The sequence below is a fragment of the Poecilia formosa genome, unplaced genomic scaffold, assembly GCF_000485575.1.
Source record: "Poecilia formosa unplaced genomic scaffold, Poecilia_formosa-5.1.2 Scaffold116, whole genome shotgun sequence".
Classification (NCBI taxonomy): domain Eukaryota; kingdom Metazoa; phylum Chordata; class Actinopteri; order Cyprinodontiformes; family Poeciliidae; genus Poecilia; species Poecilia formosa.
Genome location: NW_006800055.1, coordinates 335,939 through 348,840, shown reverse-complemented (window position 1 = coordinate 348,840; position 12,902 = coordinate 335,939). Strand labels below are relative to the sequence as shown.

Below are 12,902 nucleotides of genomic sequence, written 5' to 3'. Positions count from 1 at the left end.
TCTGTAGCATAGAGTCACATATGTGTAGTTCAGGCACTAAATCAAGTCTTAACACTTTATTACCTTCAGATCTTTTAAGCTTTTATTTATTCACGCCCATTCTCACTAATCAATCCATTTGCCAGCACAACAAAAAAAACAACAAAATGTTTCCTTTTTGTTCTTCATTTACCTTGAAGGATTCTCAAAGAAGCACATGATGGATGCTTCAAAACTATTCACATCTGCCCTGCTCGTTTATTTTAATTACATTTCAAACCCACCACACATCAGCTACATGTTGCTCAACCCCAAAAAAACAAAAAACACAATTTCCTTTGGGCAGGGTGGAAGTTGAATCACCCTCACTGATGCCAAACATTCCTGACTGCGATTCATCACAATTTGTCTGAACATGCAGCTCTAATTCAGAGAGTGGGATGACAAATACCTCTGGGGATCTTAATGTGCTCCACAATTTAAAGCTGACTCATATTTAAAGGATTCATTAGACGTCTGACTGATTACTGTGAGCTGGATGTTAGTGCTGAATTACAATGAAATATTACGAGGAATGTTTATTTTTCACTTGGTTAATTCTTTACCAGGTTCTCTCTGTTTTTTTTTTTTTGTTTTGTTTTTGTTTTTTTGTTTCAACCTGTCAGGGAATATTTGCATTTTAAGGCTAAGTTGAATGTGCTGATGTAGATACTCTGGAAATAAAATCCTGATTTCCCAATCAGAACATCAACAGAAAAGTCCAAAGTCAACATGTTAGCGTCTCTTTGAGTGAAACGCTTTGGGGGTAAATTTATAAATAAATTGCAAATCACCTTTTCCCAACTTTATATATCAGTGTACAGAATTTGCTTTGGGGGTTTTTGGCAATTCTTTTGTAATAAAGCAGCTTCCATAAATATTGGTATCCTTATAGAAAAAAGCCTGAAAATGATTATTTTTTTCTTGTACAAACATCATCTTCAACATTTTTTAATTCATCTACATTTATTCACTACTGGTAAGGGGTGGAGAGGCTGATGGTTAAGAAATATCTGTTTTAATCCAGATCACTTTCATAAAATGGTGAAATTTCACTGAACTAGTAATCCATGTCTTCCAGATTCAGTAGGGTAAAAGCATGGTGTGATGTAAAGGTAGATTTATTTATGTAGCATATTTTCAGCAGCAGGGAAGTTCAAAGTGCTTTGCATGAATTAGAAGGAAATACAAACAAAACATCAAACCAAACAAAAGACAAAAATGTCCAATATGTAGTTTATATGTGATTCCTGTTCTTCACCAAACTAAATGTTGGTTCCAGTTAGTACAGCAGATGTGCTGTTCAGAAGTCAGGAAATGGCTACAATAAGGTAGATAAAATCTTAATGTTCCATAACTACTACCAAAAAATAGTTAAGATGTTAGAAAACAATTGAAATGGTGTCCCACACAAGACCAAATTTGAAAAAAAAGAAAAAAGAAATCCACAATGAAGAGGATAATAAAAGAGTAAAACTGTAAGGGACACAACTAACATGTGAAACACATTGCTCCAATCAGATTAAACCAAAATTATGCTTTTTTTGCTACATGCAAAATAAGTGTAGAAGAAGCTAACATTGCAAACCACCCACACCATCTCCAAGGTGAAACATGGTGGGGGCAGCATAATGCTGAGGGATTGTTTTTCCTCAGAATAGATAGAGAAGCTGATAAAAGATGATAAGAAGAATGGAGACAAATTAATCCTGAAAGTAGGTCTGTTTGACAACGTAAAAGACTTGAGAGTGCAGCGTATGTCAACCTTCCAGCAGCATGACAAACCTAAACCTGCAACCAGAGCTGCAATGGAAACGTTCAGATCTAATCACATTCATGTGATAGAATGTGCCAGAAAATCCCCAGATAGAAATCAAATTCAAAATTTGTGCAAAGACTTTAAAACGGAAGCTCTCCAATCAGTCTGACTCAGGCTGGACTATTTTTTCAAAGTAGAATCAGCAGAAATTTGAGTTTACGTGCAAATTTAGTAGAGACGTATTAATAAAAACTCAACCTGCAGCAGTAAACAAAAGATGGTTGTCATTATCCTGGGGTGTTCGAGTTTTGGTTTTCATTTGTGTTTGTGCTTTGATCACTTTCTGGTTATTTATGTTTGTGGTCCTAAAACAGATATTGTCATGTTTGGTTTCATTATTATGGCCTTACAGATTTCACTGTGTGCTCATTCTGTATTTAGTTCCCTAGGTTATTCTTATGTTCTGCTTCTTCTATTTATTTCTTTTAGCTTATTTATTGGGCTTTTTGCCTGTTTTGTTGTTGATCCATTTAATTCATCTGTTTAGTTTCTCTCCCAGCTGCTCCATGTTTGAAATCAACCACCTGCATATTGGCAGCAATCACACTCCTTAGTTTTTACGTTTCTCTGTTTGTGTCTCTCAGTGCTGAATTCTCCACCATTGCTTGCTGGTCACCATTTCCAATTCTCTGTAAGTTTTCTTTTATATATTTTTTATTAAATTATTCTGTTACTGGCAGAGAAGTCTCTGCATTTGGGTTCTCAATAAACCAAAACATGACAATAATTCTCCAGACTATTAACTCAAAAGCATTGAACGCCACACTTTTCCTTTTTACTTGCAAAAAACCTTCATAAAACCATAAAAAATATTTCTTCCACCTCCCAATTGTATATGGCTTCTTGTTGGCCTCAATACAATACAGAAGTTTGATGCTGTAACATGACAAAAAGTGAATATTATTCCATAATAAATGGAATATTGACCAACATATTTGAAGTGTTTCTGATGATGGCATTTGACAAAATGTAATGTTTGTTAATCGTTTGTCAAATTGGTGATTGTATGATATTTTTAAGAATTTATTTTTGTGTTTTTATGATGTAAAGCACATTGAAGTGCCATGTTGCTGAAATTTGCCATACAAATACACTTGATTATCTCTGCTATATGTGACTGTTATTTCACAGTTGTTTCATAATTAGATCATTGAAGGCATTTAAAACATTGGCAGCAGCTAATTTTTATTGTTTCCCCCCCCCATAAAATATGTATTTCAACATCCTCTATCCTTTTGCTGTTTAACAGTCATTGTTTACAGAAAATCTCTTTCAGTTTGACGTTTTTGACCACATTTTTTTTGCCATGTTTATTCATGAGCAACATCTACAAAAGAGACAAATACGTTGTAAAAGGTCACGTTTTTATCTTTTCCGTGCATTTTGTGTGTATTCTGTGTTATTCTCAAAGGGGAAACGATGAGAAACGCTGCGGTGTGTGTGTGTGACATAAATACATTGTTTCCCAGCTACCGCCTGCAGGCCCAGCACCCCCACTGTACTCTGAGAAACAGCTTTTATACCAAAGTATCTCTCCCCTGTTGGTTACCCCTCCTCTCCCCCTTCCCCAGACACGCACATCCACCTCCATTTCCGCCAGAGATGTGACATCACAGGGTGCACCATGTGATCCGCCCGCACAGAGCTTTGCAGCGATGGATGGGGCCTACCTGTGACGCACAGACCTGCCCAACGCGAGCTGAAATTTAAAGAGGAAAACAAGGGCCTTTATTCCATCACTTTGGAGTGAATATTGAATATCTGCATAATAGGATGGCGCAGATAAGATATTTACAAAGACCTGGCATAGGTAGCTTGAAATACCCACATGAGGTTTACCAGAGAGGGTTTAAAATTCACCCATGTTGTTAAATACAGAAATTAAAAGTGAATGCTATTTTGGTTCCATACTAGAAAGTGAAATTGTGTCAACTCTGAAACAGAAACTTGGAAACTGTAGAGTGGAAAAACACAAATACATTTAAGTGTTGTGACTGTTGGGTCTGAGACCAAATCTTAGCCAGAAACCAAAACAATAGTGGAGCTCTTTGACCAGAGGAAATGTCGAAACCAAACCAGGCTCAACTTCCCCGAATGCTGACGTCTAGAAACAAAACGTCTTAACCGGAGTGCTTAAAAGAGAAGTGAGCAGTCTTGTCTGGGTGAAGTCCATCAATATAAATATATGTCACAATTAGCAACTTTTCCAATACAGCACAGCTTTCTATTGTGTAATAAAACATATGTGCATCCCTAAATGTTTTTTTAATCAAAATGAAAAGGTTAACTCTACACTCACACTTATAAACTTTTAAAGCTCAAATTAATTTGAGTCTTCTGTATTTTATTTTTCTAGATTTGAATTAAACTGACTTAATTCGGCTTTTCAACATTATTATACTTTATGAATGTATTTCTTACTGTAGAGATTACAAACTTGTTTTGAACGTTTCATTTGTTTAAAAACCAAGGCGTGTAACTGCATTTTCCTGACAGCATCAAACCGCAGAGAGTCAGTTCACTGTTTGTACTTTATTCCTCTTTACCATGGCAACAGAGGCTAAAATCAAAGATCGTCTATAACAAACACATGAGCAGCTCTGCATAAGAGGCCATTCTAGTCCGTGCGTTGCATCTCCAGGGAAACGGGGCTTTAAATTAACTGAGCAAAAAGGTCACCTTAAATCACATGTTGAATCTAGGAGAACTTAACACGTTTTTAAATCCTTTTAACTGTTCTTATCATTGCATGTTTGAGGTAAGAACATAAACCTCAGAGTAAGAATACGTTTTACCTGTTGTACAGAACAGGGCGTGGCCAGTTAACAGGCTGAGTTTGTCAAGTTAAAATTGTCACGTAACATAAGGCGCTGCTTTAAAACTGAATTTATATTGCGATTCATGTCATTTTTAGAAAGCTACTGTTCAGAATTACATTCAAAACTTGCCACTGGCTTTTGTGTTATTTTTGAGAAAGTAACATAACCTGTGTATGGCTTAATGTCTTGCTGGGACCTGAAAATTAGAAAAAGTATTTCTCCTTAAAATGGCAAACTTTGTGCTGGTTTTTAACTAGGCAACATTCGGTAACACTTTATTTGATGGTGTCTGAATAAGGCTGACATGACACTGTTATAAACATGACATAACACCTGTCATGAACATAAAGAAGTCTTTATGAATGTCTATGACTGTTGTCATGAAGTGTCATTTGGTAAATAATGACACTTTTAATGCAAAGTTCCTCTAAAAGTTGCATTGAAAGGCCATTAAAAGTGCCAACTTTGCATCAAATTGTCATTATTTACAAAATCATGCAAACCTGGCACTTTTAATGGACTTTCAATGCAACTTGTAGAGCAACTTTGCATTAAAAGTGTCATTATTTACCAAATGACACTTCATGACAACAGTCATAGACATTCATAAGGACTCGTTCATGTTCATGACAGATGTTATGTCATGTTTATGACAGTGTTATGCCAGTCTTATGCACACCCCTTCAAATAAAGTGTTACCCAACATTCTTTGATATTTAAATCTAGGATGATAATAATAGGGAAGCTCAACAGCATACCAAAACAATAAAAATTATAGGATTTTTTTTAAAGGTTTAAAATTTAAATGAGTAAATTTAACATAGGCTGCAGTGTTTGAAAATGAACAATGAACATTAAATGGGATGTAGGACAACATTAAAAGTAAGAAGACTATTGATGAGTTTGCATGTTTTAATGTGTGCAACTGACTGAGCAGCTAGCTGCCCTTTGGGGACAATCATCTGAACTGAACTAACCAGTTCAGATAGTAATATAAATAACAACAATATGCAGTAGACATACACTATTATTGTTTTTCTCACTGTCTGACACTAAGCCAAACTAAACCTTTTCTGCTTTTTCTTTTTAATCGCCAAAACACCGACACTATCCTGTGATGCTAATGTGAAATAATTTTAAAAATGAAATAAAAATATTAATTGTGCATCCCACTGTACAGGCACTCTGTACCATAACAAGAGGTGTAAAAACATACAAAACACACCCGAAAAACCCGCCAACTATTGTCTGGTTTTTGAAAATACCTCCAGAGTGAGACCTCTGTCGTTTTTCCTTCTCTGTTTAGGCTGTTTCTGTCTGTAGTCAAATAACGTTGTGGGGAGAAGGTAATTTTTGTCCAATGCGCGTGCCGTGACGTGACATAATGGAACGTAACCGTGTAAAAACGCTCGAGGCGGAGCGAGCAGCGAACATTCTGCTACAGTTGATCGGGCTGACGGCAGCTCCAGGCTCAGCGAGGCAAAACAGACATTTACCCGCAGATATATCTCACACCGCAGGTAATTTCTGAGGGTATGGACAGGACACCGCTCTGAAGAAGCGTCGAGCAGGCTACCATTATCAGCGAACACTCGGAAATAATGATGAAGAAGGACATCAATCTGACCCTGGTGGACGACGCAGACCTCAAACCGCATCTCCGCGACGCCGAGAGCCTCCTCAACTCCCCCGATCTGGGTCTGCTCAAGCTGGCGTCTCCTGAGCTGGAGAGGCTCATCATCCAGTCCAACGGACTGGTCACCACGACGCCGACCAGCTCCCAGTTCCTCTACCCGAAGACAGTGACGGACGAGCAGGAGTTCGCCGAGGGGTTCGTGAAGGCGCTGGAGGACCTACACAAGCAGAACCAGCTGAACGGAACTGCTCCGGCTAACGGCAGCCTGGACCTCGGGGCGAACATTCCCCCGGTGACCATACAGCCGGACCTACCGGTGTACACGAACCTGAACAGCTACGGCAGTGGGCCGCTGGGAACCACTGTCAACTACTCCACGGACACTGTTCCCTTCCCGCCCCCTCCGTCACATCACCTGGGGGCAGCCCCGCTCCAGCCGGAGCTCTCCCGGGTCCAGCCGCCGAAGGAGGAGCCCCAGACGGTACCCGACGTCCAGAGCTTCGGGGAGAGCCCGCCGCTCTCTCCCGTCGACATGGACTCGCAGGAGCGGATCAAAGCCGAGCGGAAGCGGCTCAGAAACCGGATCGCCGCCTCCAAATGTCGGAGGCGTAAACTGGAGCGGATCTCACGGCTGGAGGACAAGGTGAAGACGCTGAAAACCCAGAACACCGACCTGGCTTCCACCGCCAGCCTGCTAAGAGAGCAGGTGGCCCAGTTAAAGCAGAAGGTCCTCACCCACGTCAACAGCGGCTGCCAGATGTTGCCACACGAAGTCCAGGTCCACTGACGGCAGAACCAGACCGGAACCGCCGAACAGCTAATAAGCTCCACAGACTTTAAACGTGTTGGTTCTTCTGTATCGTATGTAGCCCCCGATGATGCGCCCCATTCTGCCAGGCGACGTCAGCCGGCCATCACTGAGCCGGCCCGAGGCAATGCGAATCAAGCAGCTGTTAAAGAACACTTAACCTATTGGTCTTAAATTTGTGAGTCTGTTTATTGTGAGTTGACTCATTTTAAAGATTTCAGATGGTGTAAAATTTAATTTGAGACTCAAAGGAACTGGCTAATGTTCTAGTTGTAAATACACAAAGAAATTATTAACATATTCACTACTTAAAGCTGCAGTATAAATTTTTTATAAAATAATTACTTTTACATATTTGATAAAGCTGTCACTATGTCATGAGAGTATGGTATGACCCAGGTAATCAGAAAAAATTGAGCTCCTAGAAACAACCAATCAGAGCCAAGAGGTGGGTTTTAGCGCAGTCAATCACCCTCCATACACGGCAGTTAGCATAGCCTGTTGTAAATGCTCAAGTTAGTTAAGAGGGCTGATAAACAGTTTTTTTTGTAACAATAAGTTGCTTCACTTCCATTAGTGAATACATAAGGTTGATTGTCAGCGCTAAGACCCTCCTCCTGGCTCCAATTGGTTGCTTTTGGACGGAAGAGGAGAGACAGCAATAGTAGGACAGGGAGGATCTTTTTACAGCTTATCTGTCTTATACCAAACTGTAACAACATGGTAACAGTTTTAACAAATATGTAAACAAAAAACACAAAAAAACCCATTTGTTTCAAAAGCTGCATACTGCAGCTTTAAATCTACCAGGTTAAGCTTTTCTATTGTTTGTGTCTGAGGTGGGCTCACATTTCATGCACAGAGTAACTGTTTGCTAATGAATTTAAGCAAAATTTCTGTGGTTGCTTTTAAGCTTTAGCCCTTTATTTCTGATATTAAACCAAATCTGAATGGGAACTCTTAGTGTTTCCTGGTGGGCGTAACAGGAAGTCGGCATCTGAACCAAATTCCACTTGGGCTAATCACTAATGCTACGTAGGATTGGTGAAACGTAAGCATACGAGGTAGAAAATAACTCAACAAAATGAACTTTAACAGTGTTATTGACCAAACAAAAGGGAATAATGTTATCCCTAGCTTTTTCTTTAAGTACATGTCCGTAATTAAAGGACTAATTTATTAGGTTCCAACCAGAACGAAGATGCCTTCTGCCTAATTTGGAATCCTGTTCTACCTCGTATGTGTGTTTGCTAGTGGGAGAAAGGGGAATCTTTTAATGGTTTCCAGTTCTTTAAAGTGTTTACTTTGGCTGTTTACACTCTCAAAGCTGGACCAAACGGATATTTCTACACGATTATGCACATTTACCCTCATAAAGGAGGTGGTTGTAAGAAAAAAAAACTTTCGGTTGGTATGAGATAATCTCAGTATATAATCTATTTACTCTGTATTTCTGTAGGGAAATGTTTGCATGTATTGGACAAACTCGAATGTTGCCCTCAGCTGTGTGGAATGGGGCACAAGTTTCTCTGTTTTTATCTTATTTACCTTTACACGTGTGTATTTTGTCTATTTTTTTACTTGGGCGTGTCTGTATTTCAGTGTGTTTCGGTTAAAAATTAATGTGAAAAGCCGTAACCTTTCTGTTGCTATCACCTGTAGCTTACGGTTAGTTTTGGCCTGATGCTGTCGTGTTTTCAATTAAAATGCTGCTCAGCAATCAACATTTTGCTCCGTGTTTGGTCATTTTTTTAACATTTGTGTTGACTGAAATACGTGTTTGACACTTAATATGAACAATATAACTGGTGTTTTACTTTTTGATGCTAATGAAAAAACTGATATATACACGGAAATGACATTAACATTTCTTCATATTCTGTTTTTTCTTTTATGAGAATAAATAAAATCGGTAGACCAGACCTCAGTGAAAATTAAAAAAACCTTAAATGGTGCATCTTCATGTAAAAACACATTTAACTCCTATTAAAATCATTATGTTTAAAGCACAAACTGACTGACTTGTAAAATCCTAATATTTGGACACTTATTACTCTTATTACTCCTGATCATTGTTCAGATAATGGCTGCTCCTTTAATGAATCCTTAATTAGTAAAATCTACATTATGTAATATTTCTGAAAAATTCACACTTCATTTTCAGATAGGCGTATTACTCCCTCTGCGACAGACTGGCGACCTGTCCAGGGTGTACCCCGCCTCTCGCCCGGAACGTGAGCTGGAGATAGGCACCAGCACCCCTCCCGACCCCACTGAGGGACAAGGGTGAAGGAAAATGGATGGATGGATGGTATTACTCCCTCTGGTGGCTGAATGTTGAAACTACAAAATGACAAAAGATTTAATTAGACTAATTTATCGAAATGTTATTACGCAAAACAGCAGGGAGGGATTAATTTGATTAAAGAGGTAATCCAATTCATAAAAAATATATATTTTTAATCAAGCACTGTTTTTCTATATTTGAATTAGGGATGAAAAATAAATCTTCACCCTCTTTTACATAAACTATTTTCTCATCTGTTAAATTGATATTTCATGGATTAAAGATAATTGATTTGTTTAATATTGAGCTTATTTTAGATTTAGCACTAAGTGTGAATAGATAGCACTTGAAAAAGAGGTTTTTAATCTCAATGGAACATTCCTGGTTAAATAAAGGTAAAATATAGAACAAAAACTTTGTGAAATTTTAAAATGTGAGACCTATTTAAACTGACAAAGGAAAAGAACATTAAGCATTTAATGTTTAAAAATGTTCACCTTTGATGATGTGTTTATCATCAAAGGTGATAAACCAGGATTTAATATTGTAAATCCTGTTACAATATTAGAGAAAAGGAAAATAATTATGATGGAAATCAGAAAATAACTGCCAAGATTATTAAAAGAAAAAACAACACAATCCTAACTTGCTCCTGTATTTAAAGTTACTTATAAGTTAGTTTTGTCTTATTTCCAGTGCACTAAGACATATATATGTACACCAGGGTTTTATCTTAATAATATTATAGATGTGAAGTTTGTCAAGATTTGTTTATTTATTCTTTTAATTTATTTTGTTTAGTAAAGATGTTGTTTCTTCAGACATTTATTGGCGTTTTAAGTTCGGTGACGCTTCGCTTGACGGTTACCATAGCAACCAGTAACGGACAGCTCATCCCTCTTTTTCTGTTACTGTTTTCTTTACAATTATGTGGCGTTTTCTTTACAATTATATTTTAGTCAAATGTATTCGTATACAGTGTCTCATGAGTAATTTTGTTATGTTTTGAATATGTTTTTATCTGTTATCAATATGAATGTTGTGCATTTGAGCCATGTTTAATTTTACTACTGCTAACTGCTGCTAACTGCTCATTGGGAGCTATTGCTCTGTAATTTGTTTAGGGTTATTAATTGTATTTTATCTACTGTACAGAAGCTGGTGGACTGATGTTAACCATCAACTTAATTACTTAGTGTATGAATAGATTAAAAGTCACCAAATATTTTTGGGGGATGTGAATTGTGAGTCAAAACAACTGTTTTAAAACACTAACATTTTTAGGCTGAATTCTGCATATGATTTATTCTTTAAAGGTGTGAAATCAAAGTAAATAATCAGAAAATGTTTTACTAATCTGTTTCTTTCACTGTTCAGGTATAAATCCACTCAATGTTGGTTTGTAAAATCAACAAGCAAGTGCTTTTTTTAGTCATTTCTTTTTATTGTTTTACCACAAAGTACAGATAAAAACATCCACAGCATATTCTCTCACTTTAATGGCCCAAACTGAAGGGATCTGAAGAGGCAGTGACACAAGACCAAAAAGAAAAACAAACACGTTCCTGCGTGCTAGTAGAAGATCTACAGTCGGCAACCTCTACCAAGCTGGATGGCGCTTTGTGTTTTTCTGCTGCAGAGTGTATTGCTTCATAGCTGAGTGACACATTCATTCACAAGTAGGCCTAGAAATGTATGCAGATGCAGTGCAACATGGCTCTTTTTAGGGTTTTCAGGTCTTTTTCTTCTGTTGTTGTTTGGATGCAAGCCTGAGACAACACAATCCACACGTATGACTGAGAGGTACAGTATTTACAGGTTTAGACGGAGAGGAAGACATATTAGAAAGGAGAACAGTTTATCAGTTTGGATTTTACTCAAAACAGTCACAATCAGTAAGAAGTAAAATATTCACAGGGAGAAAAATCACTGAACTCTGGCTGGGGACTCATTCTCATTTTAGATGCACTTAAAGTAAGATAAAAACACTAAGTTCATTTTAATAGTACAGATTTTTCATAGTGGTTTTTTTTTTGCAGTCTTAGTCATCTTTTATTTGTTTTCCTCATTAAACACGTCTATCAATCTTCGTCCAGCTTTATGGAGCAAAAACACCAAGCCACATCTACAGCGCTCCATTAAATGAGGGAAACCAGTTTCAGCTTCGGAAAATGCAGTAAAACAAGAGTAAATATGTTCTGAGGAAGGGCGTCCCCATAAAAGCGCGGCTGTGTTGACTTTTTGAACAGGTGATTTTTTTTTTCTTTGTTTCGGACAGCTCAAGCCATCCGCCCTTCCTCCAGCTCTTAAATGCTTCCCAACGTTCAACCAGCTGGAACTGAGATCTTCTCAAACAAAAATAAACCAACATTTACACGGCAGCCTGCAACAGACGAGTCGAGCTGCTCTGCAAAACAAACTCTGACACAGTTTCAGCAGAAATGCTGCTTGTTGCTGCGAAAAAGGATCGTTTGAGTTACCGCAGGTGTTCAAGCCATGCTGCTTGAAAACGAGCCATTAAATGCTTGAATTGAGTCAGCATATAAAATTTGTAAAGGAAAAAAAAAGGGTTTGATACCTGCCCAGACTGCTGAAGTTCAACCTAATTCACAACTGTTGGCATTAAAATGTGCAACAAGCTTTTCAATATCATGTTTTTTGCTGCAAAATATATTTTTTCACAATCACTTTATGAAAACGAAACCAACTGGAGCCTTTTTGCAATTTTCTGGTTTAGTTTGATCAGCAACAAGAATATTTAGTAAATAATCCATGATTTTATGATCGACAAATTAACCATTTTTGCATTTGATCAATCTTTACAGCTCAAAATGAAAATTACCAGCTATTTACTAATCAATGAATGCAACATACATAAGCACAAACACCGCAAAAACACAAAATCTTACCAAGTATTTTTTACCTATTTTCTAGAGCAAATATCTTGGTACACATGAAATAAAATAAAACTAATTTACAAGTAACTTTTCAGGAAGATACAGTAGCTTGATTTATGTCATTAATTGGTTGATATTGGTAAGAGTACTAGCTCCACTGGCAGGTTATTGTATTTATAACAAGACATTTTCCTGATTATATATGAAATAATCTTCCTGTGGAAGTAGCACTTTTTAAAAAATTAATATTAAGGAATTATTTACTTAAAATAAGCTTCTATATCTTGCTGAAAATATACTTGAAAGTTATTTTTTATTTCTAAACCAGACAACTAAACTAGACAAAAATATACTTAGTAATATTTAATGTTTTTGCAGTGAAGGTAAGTGTTTATCTTTATGCTGCAAGTCAGGAAATTACTACAACAAAATGGCTCCTGGGTTGAATTTGGCTGCATGTAGTGTAACAAAAACTAATCCGAAGCCCTGAAACAATATTTCATCGCAATGCTTTTTTATTTTTTTAAACCAGGAATGCCATTGATTGTAGAGAGCATTGCATATACTATCAGAGTCTAGCTTTCAGATGCTAGACTTTGATATATATTCTAAAAACTT

General features: G+C 37.3%; 1 protein-coding gene across 1 annotated transcript; it reads left to right on the top strand.

Moving 5' to 3' along the window:
* Positions 1 to 5,961: 5,961 nt before the first annotated feature.
* LOC103143828 (transcription factor jun-D) lies at positions 5,962 to 8,826 on the top strand. Its single transcript, XM_007560531.2, has one exon. It carries the CDS (start codon positions 6,258 to 6,260, stop codon positions 7,077 to 7,079), a length of 822 nt encoding a protein of 273 aa, XP_007560593.1. The 5' UTR covers positions 5,962 to 6,257; the 3' UTR covers positions 7,080 to 8,826.
* Positions 8,827 to 12,902: the final 4,076 nt, after the last annotated feature.